Raw genomic sequence first — 19075 nt, forward strand, 5'->3', positions numbered from 1 at the left:
ATACCAGAACAACCAGCCGAATAGCTAGCCCGATAAGCCCAAGTCTCCAATTTTTTGGAAAGCCAGAAACCCTAAGGTTTCTGGCGCCGTTGCCCATACCCTGCTCCACTATGGTGGCCCCTTACCCCCCTCGTCCACCGCGCCCACGACCTGCAACAGAGACAGAGACAACAGCAAAAGCAGCATGCGAGGAATGGGGGCAAAGAATAAACAAAACAGAAACGAAAAACAAGAGAAATGAATCGGCTTTAAAAAGCCAAAATCAAGAACAACAGAGGACCTTTTTTTCTCTTTTTCTCTCTTCGGGAGTTTTCCTTTCATTTTTCAATTGTAGTATTACTTAAGAATACAAGTAATAAAAGCAGATCGAAGTAAGAAAGACCAAAAACAGAAAGGCAGAGATCTAAGGTCCTTTTTTATTCCAAAAACTCATCTATTAGATATTTTTTTACATAGCATAGGTTTATAAAAGGAAATAGCAAAAAAATAAAAAATTTTACCTTTCCGGCCACCGCGTGCGGTGGCCGGCGCCGGCGCCGGCGAGCCTCCGGCGGCCGTCCGGTGACCCCTCCCCTTCGCCGGAAATCGCTCCGGGCTCCCCTCTCCTCTCTCCCTTTTCTTTTTTTTCTCCCTCAGCTTTACAAATGATTTTTTTGAAATTTTTTGACTTTTATAGGGGGTCAAAACGCACCGTTTTGGACCCCCAGTTTAAACAAATAAAACGACGTCGTTTTGGCATGGATCAGGTCGACCCGACCCGACCCGAGGAAGGTCCGCGTGTTTCCATACCTGAGGGCTATTTGCAACTTTGGTCCTTCTGTATTTATTCGATTTTAAATTAATTCTTTTGTTCAATATTATTGTCTTTTTAATTCGGCCCTGAACTTTCGCCTGTCTTTCGATTTTGTCCCCAACCCTTTGGCGCACCGAGCAACATACACGTGTCCCTATAAGGGTTTTATTACTCTATCGGTCCCTGATATTTGCGCGCATTTCCATTTTGGTCTTTCTTGTTTGTTTTATTGTAGTTTTACCCTGTAATTTCATTTTGCTCTCGATTTCATCCTATATTTTGTTTATTGGTTAATTTAATTTTTTTAAGACTCTTATTATTAAACTAACTATTATTATTATATTTGTTATCTTTTATTACTATTTTTATTATATACACTTTTTTAATTTATATACTTGTACCCATTTATATGTATGTTTTATACTTTATAATTTATATATATATACATATAGACCCGTATATATTTCTCTTACGAATACATATATACTAATATATCTTCTTTTATCCTTTTTATACACGCATACATACATATATGTATATACCTATACAAGCTTTTACATTTAATTGCTTTAAATCATACTTATACATATATATGTTTTCATATTTTTTTATTATACATATATAGAAATGTTTTCCTTATAGGCGTATGAATATTTTATATATATTTTATAGTTTGGATCAATCTTTTCGTTATTATTTGTTAATTTCAATGTTCATTTATTTATTTATTCATATGTTTATTCTTTAAAATGTTTTAGTTTTTTTATTTACTTGTATATCGATGATTGATTATTTACTTATTTATTTCATTCTTTACGCATATTATTTTGTGCCCAATATCATATTTATAATTCTATTATGCATATAAATGCCATATTTCAAAAAAGGGGGAAAACATTTTCGATGGAGGCAATATTTAGCGTTTGGAAACTCGAGGAAACGTGCCCTAACGTGCTGGGTTTCGATTTCTCGTTTGACTAAATAGCCAAATATCCTCTTAAAGCTTCAAAGTATGGTTTCATTAAACTATAAGGTGATCTTGGTTTCGATGGTTTAGAGTATCGTGTCCTAACGTGCTGGATGTGATATTCCTTCGGAGCAAGAGAATCTTATGTTTCAATTCACGATATCAGATTTTCTTTTAAGGATCGCATCTTTTAAAACTCTTCAAATTTTCAATTTTCGACACTAAAACACTAATTAATCAACTAGGTACCAATTTTGGGCGTATCGAGGGTGCTAATCCTTCCTCGTGCGTAACCGGCTCCCGAACTCATTTTTTTCTGAATTTCGTAGACCAAAATGGTTGTTTTTATAAAATTAGATCATTTATTAAAAACAACCACTTTTTGAGGTGACCCGATCACACCTCGTCAAAAAAGGATTGGTGGCGACTCCCGTTTTCGTTTTTTTTAAATCCAAGTCGACCCCGTTTTCATCCAAAAATGGTGTCAACAGCTTGGCGACTCCACTGGGGAGATAGAGAGTCAAGCCACGTGTTGATTATTTCTTGACTTTTTGTCGAAAGTTGAAAATTCGATTTAAATTTACGATCCTCTCATCTTTTGTTTTGAGTTACATTTTTATCGTGTTCTGTATTTTATTTTATACCTCCGCACATTCCATTGCATGACCGTTGGTCACACCTTTTAAGTGGGAGTGAGAACTACGCCTTCGTGAGGTTTTCACCTCCGCATGGGATAGTGAATCGCTTCCGGGATACATCCGTACCTATGTCTTCGTGAGATTTTCGTCTCCGCATGGCCATAGGGAAATGTATTCCCCTGAACTGAACTCGGTCCATATGAGCCTATAATGGGTGAGGATCGAGGAATCTGCTGGTTCAGGTGCCCTTACTTTAGAACCAAACCATACATAGCAAGCCATAAGAACCCACCGAGATAGAGCTATTCTAGACCCTAGTGCTTACCGAATAGATGCTGTATTTGTTATTGTTTACTTTAAATCCTAGATCTAATTTGCTTTGTTTGTGGTTGCATGGCATTTTCATTTCAAAAGAGGTGTCGATTCACGTTCAGTATAGATAGAAAGCTTATCATGGAAAAGAGGTTTCTTGATAAAGTAGAAGACAATGCAGCTGTACGATTATGGGCTGAGACGATGTGGAGAGAGAAAGGCGATAGTCTTGCAGAAGGGTACGTATCAGAGTTATGGGACTTCACCCGTATCAGCGTAATCCAAAATGATCTTCGAGAAATGAAGGAAATATGGGATCAATGGACGACGGGACCAAGCAGATGTTTTACCGTGACTACGGGGACTTGCCTTACTTACTTGGTGTCAAAGTGGACAAGCATTTATTCCGAGCCCTAGCCCAGTTTTGGAATCCTGCTTACAGTTGTTTCACTTTTGGAAAAGTGGACTTGGTGCCCACCGTGGAAGAATATACGACCTTGCTTCGGTGTCCAAAGATTCAAATTGACAAAGCCTATTCTAGAGCTGCTAGTGTCCCGACATTATTAAAAAAATTGATGAGCATTACAGGGATGAGCGAACAGTGGGTCGCTGCCCGGATCCAACAGAAAGGAGACAGTAAATGCGTTCCTTGGAAAAGCTTGCGAGATTTAGTATTGGCACACCCTGATGTGAAGAAAAGAGTGGATGTCTTCGCTCTAGGTATCTATGGTTTGGTAATTTTCCCTAGAGCTTTAGGGCACGTAGATGAGGCCGTCTCTGATTTGTTCGATCGGCTTAGTAAGGGAGTCACGCCCATCCCGGCAATCTTGGCAGAAACCTTCAGATCTCTAAGCGCATGTCGAAGAGCAGGGGAGGGAAGGTTCATCGGATGCGCACAGCTACTATTGGTGTGGTTCCATAGTCACTTTTGGAAGGTGGAAAATGTCTCTTATCGAGTCTTCTCAGAAGGTTATTCCCCGTTGAAGGAACAAGTTGCTACACCAAGACGAGACGACATCACGGAAGAGAATGGATGATGATTCTCCAAAATCTTCAGGAGGATGACGTTGAATGGAAAGCTCCTTGGATGGTACCCGACGAGATCCTGTATCGATGTGGTGATTTCGACTGGGTCCCTTTACTCGGAATTTGGGGAGCTATCGGTTATGCCCCTTTACTCGTATTAAGACAATATAGATCGAGACAGTTCATACCAGCAACACAAGGGTTGGCTCAATGTGAGTTTTCTTATAAGGATGAAAACTACAAGAGAAAAACTCGAGAAATATCTAACGCTTGGAAACAGGTTCACCGAATGAAAAGATTTACCATAGGAGCGATGGCAACTTCAGAATATTATGGGTGGTGGAGTAAAAGAGTCAATGACAACATCCCTAAGCCGAGGGAAGATTGCGTTCAGTCTATAGAAGAGCATCTACAAGTAGTTCCGTCAGAATTAGAGATCATCAAACGAGACTTTGAGAAAAGAAATTCTGAGTTGGGAAAGAGGATAGAACAGTTAGAAGAAGAAAGAGTGCATTTGGGATTAGACATCGATATCCACAAGCTAGAAGCCGAGAAATTAAGGAAGGGAAAGAACAAAGCTGAAGAGGATTTGGATAGTCTAAAAACAGATTACAAGAAGCTGCGATTGTCGATGAGAACTGTCGGTCTGGGCAAAACGTCAGAGCAGTGGCGACAAGAGATCAATGAGGAAAAGAATAGGGCCGATCAGTGGGAAAAGAAATTTCAAGATGCTCGAGCTCGAGAAAACGCTTTGGAAAGGAGTTTGTTAGAGTGCCGAAATGAGAAGGCAGGATTAAAGCCAAGGTGACAGAGCTAGAAAAGTCACTTCACTCGTACCGTAGTCGCAACTCCATGATCGAATTAAGAGCAAGCTTAAATAAGATCGAAGAACTGAAGGAAAAGGTAGAGGAGCTTGAGGACGCATTACACAATTCTGAGCTACGAATGGAGCTTCTTGAGAGGAGTAATGATCAATGGCAAGAGCAATTCCATCATTCTCAAAGGCAGATTAGAGACAGAGATTACGTTATGGGCGAAGCTGTGACTCAAGTGCGGGAAGTGGCTGATCATCTGCAAACATTAGCAGTTCAGGCCGATGTATTGAGTTTAAAATATGAGTCAGAATCAAGCCGAGGTCGAGATTTAGCTTGGCTTCTTAGGAAGGTTAAGGCCTTGGGTATAAAGGCGAAGTCGTATATGTAATTTATTTTATGTAAAGAAATTTGCTTTCTAGTTGAGTTTTCTAATGAAATTGAATTCGAATCAATGCCTCTTTTTGCATTCATTTCATACATTTGCATTACATCATATGCAGTAAGTTTCATAAAATGACCCTAATAAAATTAAATTATGACAGTTACCCTGGAAACCAACAAAAATCTAATCAAATATCACTACGGTACTCGTCGCCAAACAAAAGTAATGGATCAAAGGATGGAAAGATTGGAACAGTTGCAACGAGAGATGCAAGATCAGATGCATGAACGACTGGAAAAAATCCAGCAGGACATGTTAGAATCCCAGAATACTGTGATGAACCAATTAAAGCAGTTATTGGCTGGAGGGAATAACAAAGGAAAAGACCCCGTAGTTGATGCTGGGGAGGATCACGATGACCCTGTTTATCCTCCAGGTTTTACCCCAACTAACATCCAAGCACAACCAGAGGTGTACCCACAGAGGATACCGGTTACCATTAGACCTCAATGTCTGGCTAGTGCCTCGGTACCAGTGCATTTTCAAATGGGCTCGGGTTCTAATCCCGGGGATAATCCCACTAATCCTGTGGTCCCAGACCTCGATGACGTGGTAGAAACAGAAAAAACAAGAATGAACCTGCCAAAACAGCTGGAGGACCGATGTAGATGGTTAGAGGAAAAATTTAGAGTCATGGAGAACATCGACTATCATCGCGGGGTTGACGCCAAGGATCTGAGTTTGGTCCCTGATTTAGTACTCCCACCTAAGTTCAAAATGCCGGAATTCGAAAATATAATGGGACTAGTTGTCCTGAAGCTCATATAACTATGTTCTGTCGAAGAATGACAGGATACGTCAACAACGATCAGCTGTTAATCCACTGCTTCCAGGACAGTTTGATCGGATCTGCAGCCAAATGGTACAACCAACTGAGTCGTGCTAAAGTTAGTTCATGGAGAGACTTGGCGCAACTTTTATAAGCAATACAGTCATGTAACGGATATAACACCCGATCGAATTACGTTACAAAACATGGAGAAAAAGCCTAGCGAGAATTTCAGGCAGTACGCCCAACGATGGAGAGAAGTGGCAACACAAGTCCAGCCACCCCTTTTGGAAAAAGAGGTCATCATGTTGTTTATCAACACTTTGAAAGCCCCGTTCATCAACCACATGTTGGGGAGTGCTACCAAGAGCTTCTCGGATATGGTAATGTCCGGTGAAATGATTGAGAACGCGGTAAGGAGCGGTAAAATCGACACGGGAGAAAGCTTCAAAAGACCAGCCCCAAGGAAAAAGGAGGGCGAAGTAAACAACGTAAGCACATATAGCAAGAGCCATTCAAAACCGATTACTGTTGGCCCTCCAAGAATGATAACCACTAGTCACCAAGCCCCCTCGAGGCAGAACCCAACACAAGGCCCAATACAAGGACTAACACAGAGAGACTTCAGTTCACGCCCATTCCAATAACATACGGGGAACTGTATCAGAAGTTATTTGATGCACACATAGTATCTCCATTTTATCTCGAGCCCATGCAACCTCCATATCCCAAATGGTATGACACGAACGCCCAATGTGAATACCATGCAGGGATACCAGGACACTCAATTGAGAACTGTACTGGGTTTAAAAAGGCGGTGGAAAGGTTCATTAAGATGGGGATTGTGAAGTTTGACGACCCATTAGGACCCAACGTAGCAGCGAATCCGTTACCCAACCATGCTGATAAAGGGGTAAACGCAATAATCGAAGGTGAGAAAAAGAGAATCAAAACCGACATTACAGAGATAAAACCCCATTGATTGGGTCTGGAGACAAATGATAGAAGGAGGTCTCATCAAACAAGATTCAAAAGAAAGGCCCGAAGGAACGAAGACGTACTGCGAGTTTCATGCTGAAGAAGACCATGACATTCGAAACTGCACTGAATTCAGGGCCTTGGTGCAAAATCTGATGGACAACAAAGAGCTAGAATTTTATGAAGAGATCAAAGGACTTGAAATGGAGAAGTTTATGCCTCGGAGGAGGGGTCTATGGGAAAGGCCCCAAATCACCCAGTGGTGATTATTTCAAGGCCAACGAGTACAGGATCTGGAATACAACTGGCGCCAAGGGTCATAATCCAAAAACCTGTAGCCTTTCCTTACAAGGATAGCAAAAAGGTTCCTTGGAATTACGACTGCAATGTGATGATCACGGGAGAGGAAACCCGATAAATGCTTCAGAAGAGGGTAATGACGCAGGCTTCTATACGCGTAGTGGAAAACGCTACGACCTGGGAAATACAAAAAGGGAGCCTATAAAAGGAAAACCTTGGCGGTTGAACAAGATAAAACGAAGACGATCGGAACTGAACCGCATACTAACACACCAGTGACTGAAAATGAGGCTAGAGAATTCCTAAAATTCTTGAAGCATAGCGAATATAGCGTGGTGGAACAATTGCATAAGCAACCCGCTCGCATCTCAGTGCTCGAGTTACTTCTAAGTTCAGAGATACATCGTAATGCGTTGGTAAAAGTGCTAAATGAGACTTATGTCGCTAAAGATATCTCAGTGAACAAATTGGATCGCCTGGTTAACAATATAAATGCCGATAACTTCATCTTCTTCAACGATGATGAGATCCCGCCAGGCGGTATGGGATCCACCAAGGCCTTGCACATCACTGCCCGTTGCAAAGGGTGTATACTACCGGCGGTACTTGTTGACAATGGATCGGCCCTAAATGTTCTGCCCCTGTCCACATTAAACAGGCTACCTGTGGATAGTTCTCACATGAAATCATGCCAAAATATAGTGAGAGCATTTGATGGCACTCAGAGGAAAGTGATGGGAAGAATCGAGATACCTCTATTGATTGGTCCGAATACATACGAGGTGGATTTTTGGTAATGGATATTAAACCATCTTACAATTGCCTATTGGGGAGGCCTTGGATCCATTCTGCAGGAGCTTACCATCGTCACTTCACCAAAAGTTAAAATTGGTGATGGAGGGTCGATTGGTGACTATAGATGCAGAAGAAGACATCATTGCATCAGTCACCGATGATATGCCATACATAGAGGCCGATAGTGAAGCGATAGAATGTTCATTCCGATCATTGGAATTCGTAAATGCCACATTTGTCATCGAGATGAGCAAAATCCCAGAGCCTAAGATATCCAAAGCTACGTCAATGAGCTTACAGCTAACGATGGGAAAGGGAGCATTGTCTGGAAGAGGATTGGGAAAATACCTCCAGGGAAGGGTCGGAGTACCGATCCTAATTAACAAACAGGACCGTTATGGTTTGGGATATAAGCCTAATGCGAGGGAAAGGAGGAAAGAGATGGAGAAAAAGCAGGAAAAGAGAAGAGCACATTTGGGCGGGATAGAAGTCAAGTGGGGACCGATGACCTTTCCCCATATATCTAAGACTTTTGTTTCAAGGGGAATTGTCTACCCTGAAGAGAAGGATGAGGTTACAGAGGGAAGGATTGAGAGGTTGGACATTAATGCCATATCCGCGGAAGAAAGGGTGGAAAGGAATTTATCGGGCATTCGTCCTTACGAACCTGGAAGTGTTTTGAATAACTGGACTGCAGAAGAGATCCCTGTAACATTTAGAACTAATTCAGAGTAATATTCAGAACACTTGTCGCCCTAAGCCTGGGGGCGATAAGAATCTTTTGTAAAAGGCACATGTCCAAAATCTAATTTCAGTGAAAACTTATCATTCAGTTTCATCTTGAGCAAATATTCTTTCATTCTTTTCATTCCCTTTATAATCATAGTATGCATACAAGTATTCTTAGATTCTTTTATTTGGGCCTCCATTTGTTCCAATAACAGGTCTTCAGATATCAACGAGATGAGCGACTCTGTTACTAATTCAGAGTCTCTATTTGAGCAAGACATGAGTATAGATAATCCTCAAGATTTTGAAGGTGACCAAGACAGCGTTTTATCTCCGGATTTGTTAAGAATGATGGAAGAAGAGGAAAAACAAATTCTACCCTATAAGGAATCAGTAGAAGTCGTGATCTTAGAAGAGGGCAGAGAGGTAAAAGTTGGCGCTTGCATTGCCAAGGAAACAAGGCGAGACCTTGTTGAGTTGCTTCAAGAGTTTAAAGATGTCTTCGCATGGTCCTACCAAGATATGCCAGGTTTAAGTACTGATATCGTGGTGCACCGATTGCCTATAAAGGAGGAATGCAAACCAGTCCAACAAAAGCTTCGAAGGATGAGGCCTGATGTCTTGCTAAAAATAAAGGAAGAAGTCAAGAAGCAATTTGATGCTGGTTTCTTACAGGTGGTCAAGTACTCAGAATGGGTAGCCAATATAGTCCCTGTTCCTAAGAAAGATGGGAAGGTGCGAATGTGTGTGGACTACAGAGACTTGAACAAAGCCAGCCCAAAAGATAATTTCCCACTGCCTCATATCGATACCTTGGTAGACAACACGGCCGGATACTCACTGTTCTCTTTCATGGATGGTTTCTCCGGGTACAACCAAATTAAGATGCTTTCTGAAGACAGGGAGAAGACCACATTCATAACGATGTGGGGGACGTTTTGTTATAAAGTGATGCCTTTTGGATTGAAAAATGCGGGAGCAACGTATCAGAGAGCCATGGTAGCATTATTCCATGATATGATGCATAAAGAGATAGAAGTTTATGTTGATGACATGATCGCAAAATCCAGAACAGAAAGGGAACACGTGCAAGTTCTGAGAAAACTGTTTCTGAGGTTAAGGAAGTTCCAGCTAAAACTTAACCCAGCCAAGTGTACTTTCGGGGCTAGATCAGGAAAACTGCTAGGATTCTTAGTCAGCGAAAAGGGAATCGAAATTGACCCAGACAAAGTTAAGGCCATACAAGAATTACCTCCGCCAAGTACTCAAAAAGAAGTTCGGGGTTTCCTAGGAAGACTGAATTACATCGCTCGATTCATTTCACAATTAACTGAGAAATGTGACCCCATATTCCGCCTTCTTAGGAAACACAATCCAGGTGTATGGGATGAGGAGTGCCAGGAAACTTTCGAAAGAGTTAAACATTACTTGTCCAACGCCCCAGTACTGATGCCACCTTGTCCTGACAAACCACTAATACTATACTTGGCAGTATTTGAGAATTCCATGGGGTGCGTGCTCGGCCAACATGATGAGTCAGGACGAAAAGAAAGAGCGATCTATTATCTCAGTAAGAAGTTCACTGAATGCGAAACGAGATATTCGCCAATTGAAAAATTATGTTGCGCATTGGTTTGGACTACTCGGAGATTGAGACAATACATGTTGTACCATACGACTTGGTTAATCTCAAAGTTAGACCCTCTGAAATACATGATGGAGTCAACTGCTCTAAACGGAAGGATGGCCCGATGGCAAATTCTACTATCTGAATTCGACATAACCTATGTGAATCAAAAGGCTGTAAAAGGGAGCGCGATAGCAGATTTCCTAGCAAGTAGAGCCCTGGACGATTATGAGCCTTTGAACTTTGACTTCCCAAATGAGGATCTGATGTATGTGGCAACTACTGAAACGGGCACACAAGAAGGCAATACTTGGAAATTAAATTTTGACGGAGCCTCAAATGCCATGGGCAACGGGATTGGGGCAGTCTTGGTATCTCCAAACGGTGATCATTATCCTTTCACCAGTAAACTAGATTTTGATTGCACAAATAACATGGCGGAATATGAAGCATGTATCATGGGAATCCGCGCGGCTATGGAACGCAAAATCAAGGTACTTGAGGTATATGGGGATTCAGCATTGGTAATTTATCAGCTCAAAGGCGAATGGGAAACAAGAGACCCTAAGTTGATTAGTTACCGAAGGATGGTCCTAGAATTGATTGAGGAGTTTGACGACATCACTTTTTGTTATCTCCCACGAGACGAGAATCAGATGGCCGATGCTTTAGCTACATTGGCTTCCATGATCAAAGTAAATAGACCAGAGGATGTGAAGCCTATCCAAATGAGCATTTATGATGCTCCAGCCCACTGTTGTAATATTGACGAGGAAGAAGAAAAGGACGACAACCCTTGGTATCAGGACATATTGCGATACGTGAAAAATTGTGAATACCCAAACCAAGCAACTGAGAATGACAAAAGAATGTTGAGGAGGCTGGCCAGTGGTTACGTCTTAGATGGGGAAATCCTGTACAAAAGAGGAAAAGATCAGGTGCTGTTAAGATGTGTAGACGCTGTGGAGGCCAAGCAGATCTTGGAAGAAGTCCATGATGGTATTTGTGGAACACACGCTAACGGTTTCACAATGGCCAGACAGATCATGAGATTTGGATATTATTGGTCAACCATGGAAGGAGACTGCATCAAGTATGCTAAGAAGTGCCATAAATGCCAGATTTACGGAGACAAAATTCATGTGCCTCCATCACCTCTTCACGTCATGACTTCCCCATGGCCTTTCTCCATGTGGGGCATGGACGTCATTGGGCCGATATCGCCAAAGGCTTCAAACGGACATCGTTTCATTTTTGTAGTGATTGACTACTTTACTAAGTGGGTAGAGGCTACTTCTTACGCCAACGTCACAAAGACAGCTGTCAGCAAGTTTTTAAAGAAGGAAATCATATGTCGGTATGGAATGCCTGAAAGGATCATATCAGACAACGCATTAAATTTGAATAATAGCACGATAGCAGAGGTTTGTAATCAATTCAAGATCAAGCACCACAACTCATCGCCATATCGTCCGAAGATGAATGGTGCGGTGGAGGCAGCCAATAAAAATATCAAAAAGATTGTGGGGAAAATGACTGAGACCTATAGAGATTGGCACGAGAAGTTGCCATTCGCCCTCTATGCTTATCGAACATCCGTCAGGACTTCTACCGGGGCAACACCATTCTCTTTGGTTTATGGGATGGAGGCAGTGCTACCAATTGAGGTTGAAATTCCCTCTCTCCGAGTTTTTTCAGAACTAAAGTTAGATGAAGCAGAATGGGTCCAAGCCCGATATGATCAGCTGAACTTGATTGAGGAAAGGAGGTTAAGAGCTATCCGTCATGGTCAAATGTACCAGAAACGAATGATGCGAGCTTACAATAAGAAAGTTCGTCCTAGAAACTTCCATGAAGGGGACTTGGTACTGAAGAAGATCCTTCCCATACAAAAGGACTTCAGAGGAAAGTGGATGCCAAACTGGGAGGGACCTTATGTAGTAAAAAAGGCCTTTTCAGGAGGGGCATTAATTTTAACTGGGATGGATGGCAAAAGCTTGCCCAATCCTGTGAATTCGGATTCAGTGAAGAGGTACTTTGCCTAAAAAAAAAAAAAAAAAAAAAAAAAAAAGGGGAGAGGCCAAGGCGAAAACCCGCAAAGGGCACCTTGAGACCAAAGGGGCTTTGAATTGAAAACCCAGGAATGGGCAATTCGAATTTTCGATCAAAGTTGAGGCATAGAGTAGTTTTGTCTTCTCCGAATTAACAAGAAGGAGAGATGCTACATCTTGGGGCATCAACAAAGTCTTTTAGGATTTCTAAACACAGAGTTTGTGCAGAGGAGCTCATGCTGCGATATCTGGAGCACCTTTTTTTATCTTATCTTAGCAAAATTTGCTATTTGTTCATTTAGAGCTCTGCTCCCAATAAAATTCCATCTTATTCATTGTGATAATCTTTTTCATCATATCTCAGCAAAGTTTGCTATCTTGATTGATTTATTCATTTCGAGCTTTGCTCTCAGCAAAATTTTATTTTGTCCATTTTGATAATCTTTCAAGCATTTTTCCTTGAAATAACGATTAATGGATTGACGATACACATGCAGAAGGAGTTCTGCGTATTACTCTGAAAGTTTCTAAATAATACAAGGACCTGAAACAAGACTATTGTTTAGAACTAACCAAACCTAAGGGTTGGAAACATTTGAGAAATGATAGTCTAAATAGCGTCTATTTCTTTGGGTTTTCTGTCAAACTGGCTGAACAAGAAGACATCAATGATAGAACCTTGATGAACAATGAGGAATGACAACCTAAGCATTAAAAATGGATCATTCTCATGACATTCTACAAATATAATACATACACATCTAGTTAGGAGCATTTGATTCATTCTGATCATGTCATCCTAAACACTAGGCATAAATAGGTCCATGAAATGGATTTTGCAGGTCATGTTCCCCAGAGAACAGATCAAAGAAACAAATCCTATACCCCTGAAGTTACAGTGGGATAGATTGAAGTCATTAAAGCAGATCTTGTCTTCATGTATTGGCGTGAAGTAGATCGAAGGTAGCAGATCTTATCTTCCTATATTGGTAGGAAGTAGATCGACGACGCAGATCTTGTCTTCCCATACTGGTGGCGAAGTAGATCGCAGAAAACAGATCTTGTCTTCATGTATTGGCGTGAAGTAGATCGAAGATAGCAGGTCCTATCTTCCTATATTGGTAGAAAGTGGATCGAGGATGCAGATCTTGTCTTCCCATACTGGTGGCGAAGTAGATCGCAGAAAACAGATCTTGTCTTCATGTATTGGCGTGAAGTAGATCGAAGATAGCAGGTCCTATCTTCCTATATTGGTAGAAAGTGGATCGAAGATGCAGATCTTGTCTTCCCATATTGGTGGCGAAGTAGATCGAAGAAAGTAGATATTGTCTTCCCATATTGGTGGCGAAGTAGATTGCAGAAAGCAGATCTTGTCTTCATGTATTGGCGTGAATTAGATCAAAGGTAGCAGATCCGGTCTTCCTATATTGGTAGGAAGTGGATTGACGATGCAGATCTTGTCTTCCCATACTGGTGGTGAAGTAGATCGAAGAAAGCAGATCGACAATGGCGGATTTTACCTCCCTGACTACAGTGGAGTACATTGAAGCCAATAACTCTATCTCCCTGCATTCAACAGTGGAATAGAGTGAAGAGCACAAGTCTTATCTCCCTAAGCAGTAGGGGAGCAGACTAAAAACACAAATCTCATCCCCATAGAGTCGTAACAGAGCAGATTGAAGCTTAGATCTTATCTTTATGAAGTTACATTGGAGTAGATCGAAGCTACAAGGCATATGTCAGAAAATGTAGTAGATTGAATCTAAAGCTACAAGATGCAGTGGATTGGAAGAAGATTATCTGAACCAGAAGAACACCAATGAAGTCAAGACCCAGCAAGACCAGGCAAAATTGGCCTTGCATTATGTCTTTGCTCCATTCCCGTTACACGACAATGAGCAAAGAGGGGCAGCTGTACAAGCCCATTTTGCCCGGGCCCATACCAGCAAACCAACACCAGCCCGAAATAGCCTAGCCCGATAAGCCCAAGTCTCCAAATTTTTTTGGAAAGCCAGAAACCCTAAGGTTTCTGGCGCCGTTGCCCATACCCTGCTCCACTATGGTGGCCCCTTACCCCCCTCGTCCACCGCGCCCACGACCTGCAACAGAGACAGAGACAACAGCAAAAGCAGCATGCGAGGAATGGGGGCAAAGAATAAACAAAACAGAAACGAAAAACAAGAGAAATGAATCGGCTTTAAAAAGCCAAAATCAAGAACAACAGAGGGACCTTTTTTTTCTCTTTTTCTCTCTTCGGGAGTTTTTCCTTTCATTTTTCAATTGTAGTATTACTTAAGAATACAAGTAATAAAAGCAGATCGAAGTAAGAAAGACCAAAAACAGAAAAGGCAGAGATCTAAGGTCCTTTTTTATTCCAAAAACTCATCTATTAGATATTTTTTTACATAGCATAGGTTTATAAAAAGGAAATAGCAAAAAAAATAAAAAATTTTACCTTTCCGGCCACCGCGTGCGGTGGCCGGCGCCGGCGCCGGCGAGCCTCCGGCGGCCGTCCGGTGACCCCTCCCCCTTCGCCGGAAATCGCTCCGGGCTCCCCTCTCCTCTCTCCCTTTTCTTTTTTTTCTCCCTCAGCTTTACAAATGATTTTTTTGAAATTTTTTTGACTTTTATAGGGGGTCAAAACGCACCGTTTTGGACCCCCAGTTTAAACAAATAAAACGACGTCGTTTTGGCATGGATCAGGTCGACCCGACCCGACCCGAGGAAGGTCCGCGTGTTTCCATACCTGAGGGGCTATTTGCAACTTTGGTCCTTCTGTATTTATTCGATTTTAAATTAATTCCTTTTGTTCAATATTATTGTCTTTTTAATTCGGCCCTGAACTTTCGCCTGTCTTTCGATTTTGTCCCCAACCCTTTGGCGCACCGAGCAACATACACGTGTCCCTATAAGGGTTTTATTACTCTATCGGTCCCTGATATTTGCGCGCATTTCCATTTTGGTCTTTCTTGTTTGTTTTATTGTAGTTTTACCCTGTAATTTCATTTTGCTCTCGATTTCATCCTATATTTTGTTTATTGGTTAATTTAATTTTTTTAAGACTCTTATTATTAAACTAACTATTATTATTATATTTGTTATCTTTTATTACTATTTTTATTATATACACTTTTTTAATTTATATACTTGTACCCATTTATATGTATGTTTTATACTTTATAATTTATATATATATACATATAGACCCGTATATATTTCTCTTACGAATACATATATACTAATATATCTTCTTTTATCCTTTTTATACACGCATACATACATATATGTATATACCTATACAAGCTTTTACATTTAATTGCTTTAAATCATACTTATACATATATATGTTTTCATATTTTTTTATTATACATATATAGAAATGTTTTCCTTATAGGCGTATGAATATTTTATATATATTTTATAGTTTGGATCAATCTTTTCGTTATTATTTGTTAATTTCAATGTTCATTTATTTATTTATTCATATGTTTATTCTTTAAAATGTTTTAGTTTTTTTATTTACTTGTATATCGATGATTGATTATTTACTTATTTATTTCATTCTTTACGCATATTATTTTGTGCCCAATATCATATTTATAATTCTATTATGCATATAAATGCCATATTTCAAAAAAAGGGGGAAAACATTTTCGATGGAGGCAATATTTAGCGTTTGGAAACTCGAGGAAACGTGCCCTAACGTGCTGGGTTTCGATTTCTCGTTTGACTAAATAGCCAAATATCCTCTTAAAGCTTCAAAGTATGGTTTCATTAAACTATAAGGTGATCTTGGTTTCGATGGTTTAGAGTATCGTGTCCTAACGTGCTGGATGTGATATTCCTTCGGAGCAAGAGAATCTTATGTTTCAATTCACGATATCAGATTTTCTTTTAAGGATCGCATCTTTTAAAACTCTTCAAATTTTCAATTTTCGACACTAAAACACTAATTAATCAACTAGGTACCAATTTTGGGCGTATCGAGGGTGCTAATCCTTCCTCGTGCGTAACCGGCTCCCGAACTCATTTTTTTTCTGAATTTCGTAGACCAAAATGGTTGTTTTTATAAAATTAGATCATTTATTAAAAAACAACCACTTTTTGAGGTGACCCGATCACACCTCGTCAAAAAAGGATTGGTGGCGACTCCCGTTTTCGTTTTTTTTAAATCCAAGTCGACCCCGTTTTCATCCAAAAATGGTGTCAACAACAACGGTTTAATTGGAGCAAAATTCAAGTGATTTACAATTCCCTATATATTGAAAACTTCTTTTTCTATTTTTAGTGTGCAAATTAGAGATTTCAATTTAGTTAATTGAAAGTAACATTTATGAGTATTTTTATGTGATAAACAATCATTATGAAAAGATTTAGTAAAAAAGTTGAATTTATATAATTGTATAGGAAGTGAGGAAAATGAGTTCATTATCTGAGATCTTATGTCAATTATTGACAAGTATAAAAGTAATGGGAGGTTGTGAATTCTAAGTTTTAAACAAAATGCATCTAATTACTTAGAATATCCGTGAGACAAAGAAACCGGTGAAGAGAAAGCTTGAACAGAGATGACCTAGAAAGTTAAGTGTGATATGATCATATTTCAAGAATTGAAATTTGAAGAGCTGCCAAGTAATTCGGCTTACAAGGTATGGATGGCCAAATGACTTTGTTGACTTTTTTTTTCTCTCCTTTTGTTAGTTGTTCAGGAGAGATAATTGTTATCTTGTATAAATATTTAATCTTATACTCATTTAGAATAAATCGAGATAAATGGTTATTCGAATACAAATAAATCTGAATATTGTCCAAATTAATTCTAGATATGTATTTTATTATTTATAATTATAATTTTTATTGACTGCAATAAAATTATATAAAGGACATGCATGATAAAATAATACATTTTTTCTTTCAACCTAAGCTAAACTATAAATTATAAAATTTGCTAGGGTTGAATAAGAGAGCTTCCACTTTTAAATAGTTTATCGGCTAAAATCTGGTTTGCCGCCTCTGTCGGATGAAAGCTATCCCAGAAAACATATTGAGATGCATTGGAGCATGTTCCAATGGAGTGTTGATTACATAGTATTGACGTTTCAAGCAATCCAGTCCCACAACAAGCTCTTCTTACCTCTGCGAAACCTGTTTCCACATGCTTAAATTATTAGTGCTTTCTTGCTTAGAAGTGAAGCTTTACTCATGCTACCAGATTTTTGAAATAATATAGAGTAAGTATTTAAGATATATAATAATATCTTTACCATTCTCAGCAGGCTCTGTGATAAGGGTGTAAAGAGGATTGTAGATGTCTAAGACAACCAACTTAAGCTTAGAAAGCCTTCTTGTTAACCTTTGAGACCTGTGCCTGAGCTTGTTGTTAAATGAAATCGCATTGTTATTTAACCTAGCCACACAATGATTGTTGCCATGTCCAAAAGCTGTGATTGCTGCTGGTAAGCACCCAAGAGGTGGCAAAGTCGCGACTCCAATTCTCCTTGCTCCAAGCTCGTACAGATTCTGTGACAAACTTCATCTATTAATAGAAAACCATGAAATTGTATTGTTTTTTTATTTAAGAAAAAGATGCTAGGGAAAACCTGAATGAAATGATCATATGAGTTAAGGAGAATATCTGAGAATGTGTCTGGAGTATTGGTGGCAAATAATAAAGGATTAATGTAATAGTTTTGAAGAAAGTCACTGCTCCCAGCACTAATAAGATGGATTCCACGAGATATTCTGGAAGAAGCATTGGATTTTCCCGTAATATCCACCAACTTATTTTTGTACTCTCTGTAGTTCTCCAACTGTTGACTCAGAGAGATGGTATTCTGTAACAAGAAATAAATTTTTAAAAGCCTGTAGGGAAATAGAGAAATAAAGACAAGTTTTTGTTTCATTTTTACTTACATATAAAATTGCTGTAGCATTATAATAACCGGAAGCAGCTGATGCAAAATTGGCTCCAATCAACAACATTTCCCCGTTAGCCTTGTCACTCATGTAAGCGGGCTGATGGTTAGTGAAGCCAAGTTTCTCAGCTGTGTTTTTAAAAGCAAAAGGAAAAAGAAAAACTATTAGTTAAATAAATAAATATATATAAACAATATAAATAAATGAAAAGTTTATTGAATTAACCAATGATATCTAAAGCTAATTTCCCGTTGCTGAATCGCCCTGTTGGTTCATGGTCAACAAAATCCCTCCCATAGGGAGGGAAGTTAGCTTTTATTAGGGTGACAAGATCATTGTTGTTTCCTACGTCAACAATGGAGTCTCCAAATATGAATAAAGCAGGAACAATTTGACCCTTAGCCTCAAATAGCAGAAAGGTAAGAGAAATAAACGGAGCTAGAAACTTCATTTTTGAGGATAAGTGAGAGAGAACTAGGTTGGCTTAGAATAGCTTGGAAATGGCTCACAAACAGTAAGTGAGATATAGTTTGAATGCTTAGAAGAGTGTTTGTTTGTTGGTGGCATCTACTTTGATTTATAAATTTCTTTCACACTTATTATATTTTTCACCTACTTAAAACCATTATTTTACATGTTTCACCTAACCCAAACATGTAAATTATAATTGACATTTTGAATACTTATAATTTTAACTATAATTTATCTATAATAAAATAGATTAATTTTTTTTTAAAATATATTAATAAAATTTTATTTATAAATTGACAAGTTTTCCCCTAATTGAATAGATTTTTTTAACATCAAAATAATTTGCAACCATAATAAATTCTTAAATTTACTATAATGCTCCATTCTATATCTATAACAACGAGGTTTTAGATAGGATCAAGGTCAAAATGATTTTGTGATGTATA

The 19075-nt window shown here is 39.3% G+C and overlaps 1 protein-coding gene across 1 annotated transcript; it reads right to left on the minus strand.

Annotated features, from left to right (window-relative positions):
- Positions 1 to 17077: 17077 nt before the first annotated feature.
- LOC107908197 (GDSL esterase/lipase At5g22810) lies at positions 17078 to 18709 on the minus strand. Its single transcript, XM_016835440.2, has 5 exons — positions 18384 to 18709; positions 18156 to 18286; positions 17843 to 18076; positions 17507 to 17762; positions 17078 to 17387 (listed from the first exon to the last, which is right to left on the minus strand). Exons 1-5 carry the CDS (start codon positions 18607 to 18609, stop codon positions 17191 to 17193), a joined length of 1044 nt encoding a protein of 347 aa, XP_016690929.1. The 5' UTR covers positions 18610 to 18709; the 3' UTR covers positions 17078 to 17190.
- Positions 18710 to 19075: the final 366 nt, after the last annotated feature.

This window comes from Gossypium hirsutum, chromosome D08, assembly GCF_007990345.1.
Source record: "Gossypium hirsutum isolate 1008001.06 chromosome D08, Gossypium_hirsutum_v2.1, whole genome shotgun sequence".
In the NCBI taxonomy this organism is placed as follows: domain Eukaryota; kingdom Viridiplantae; phylum Streptophyta; class Magnoliopsida; order Malvales; family Malvaceae; genus Gossypium; species Gossypium hirsutum.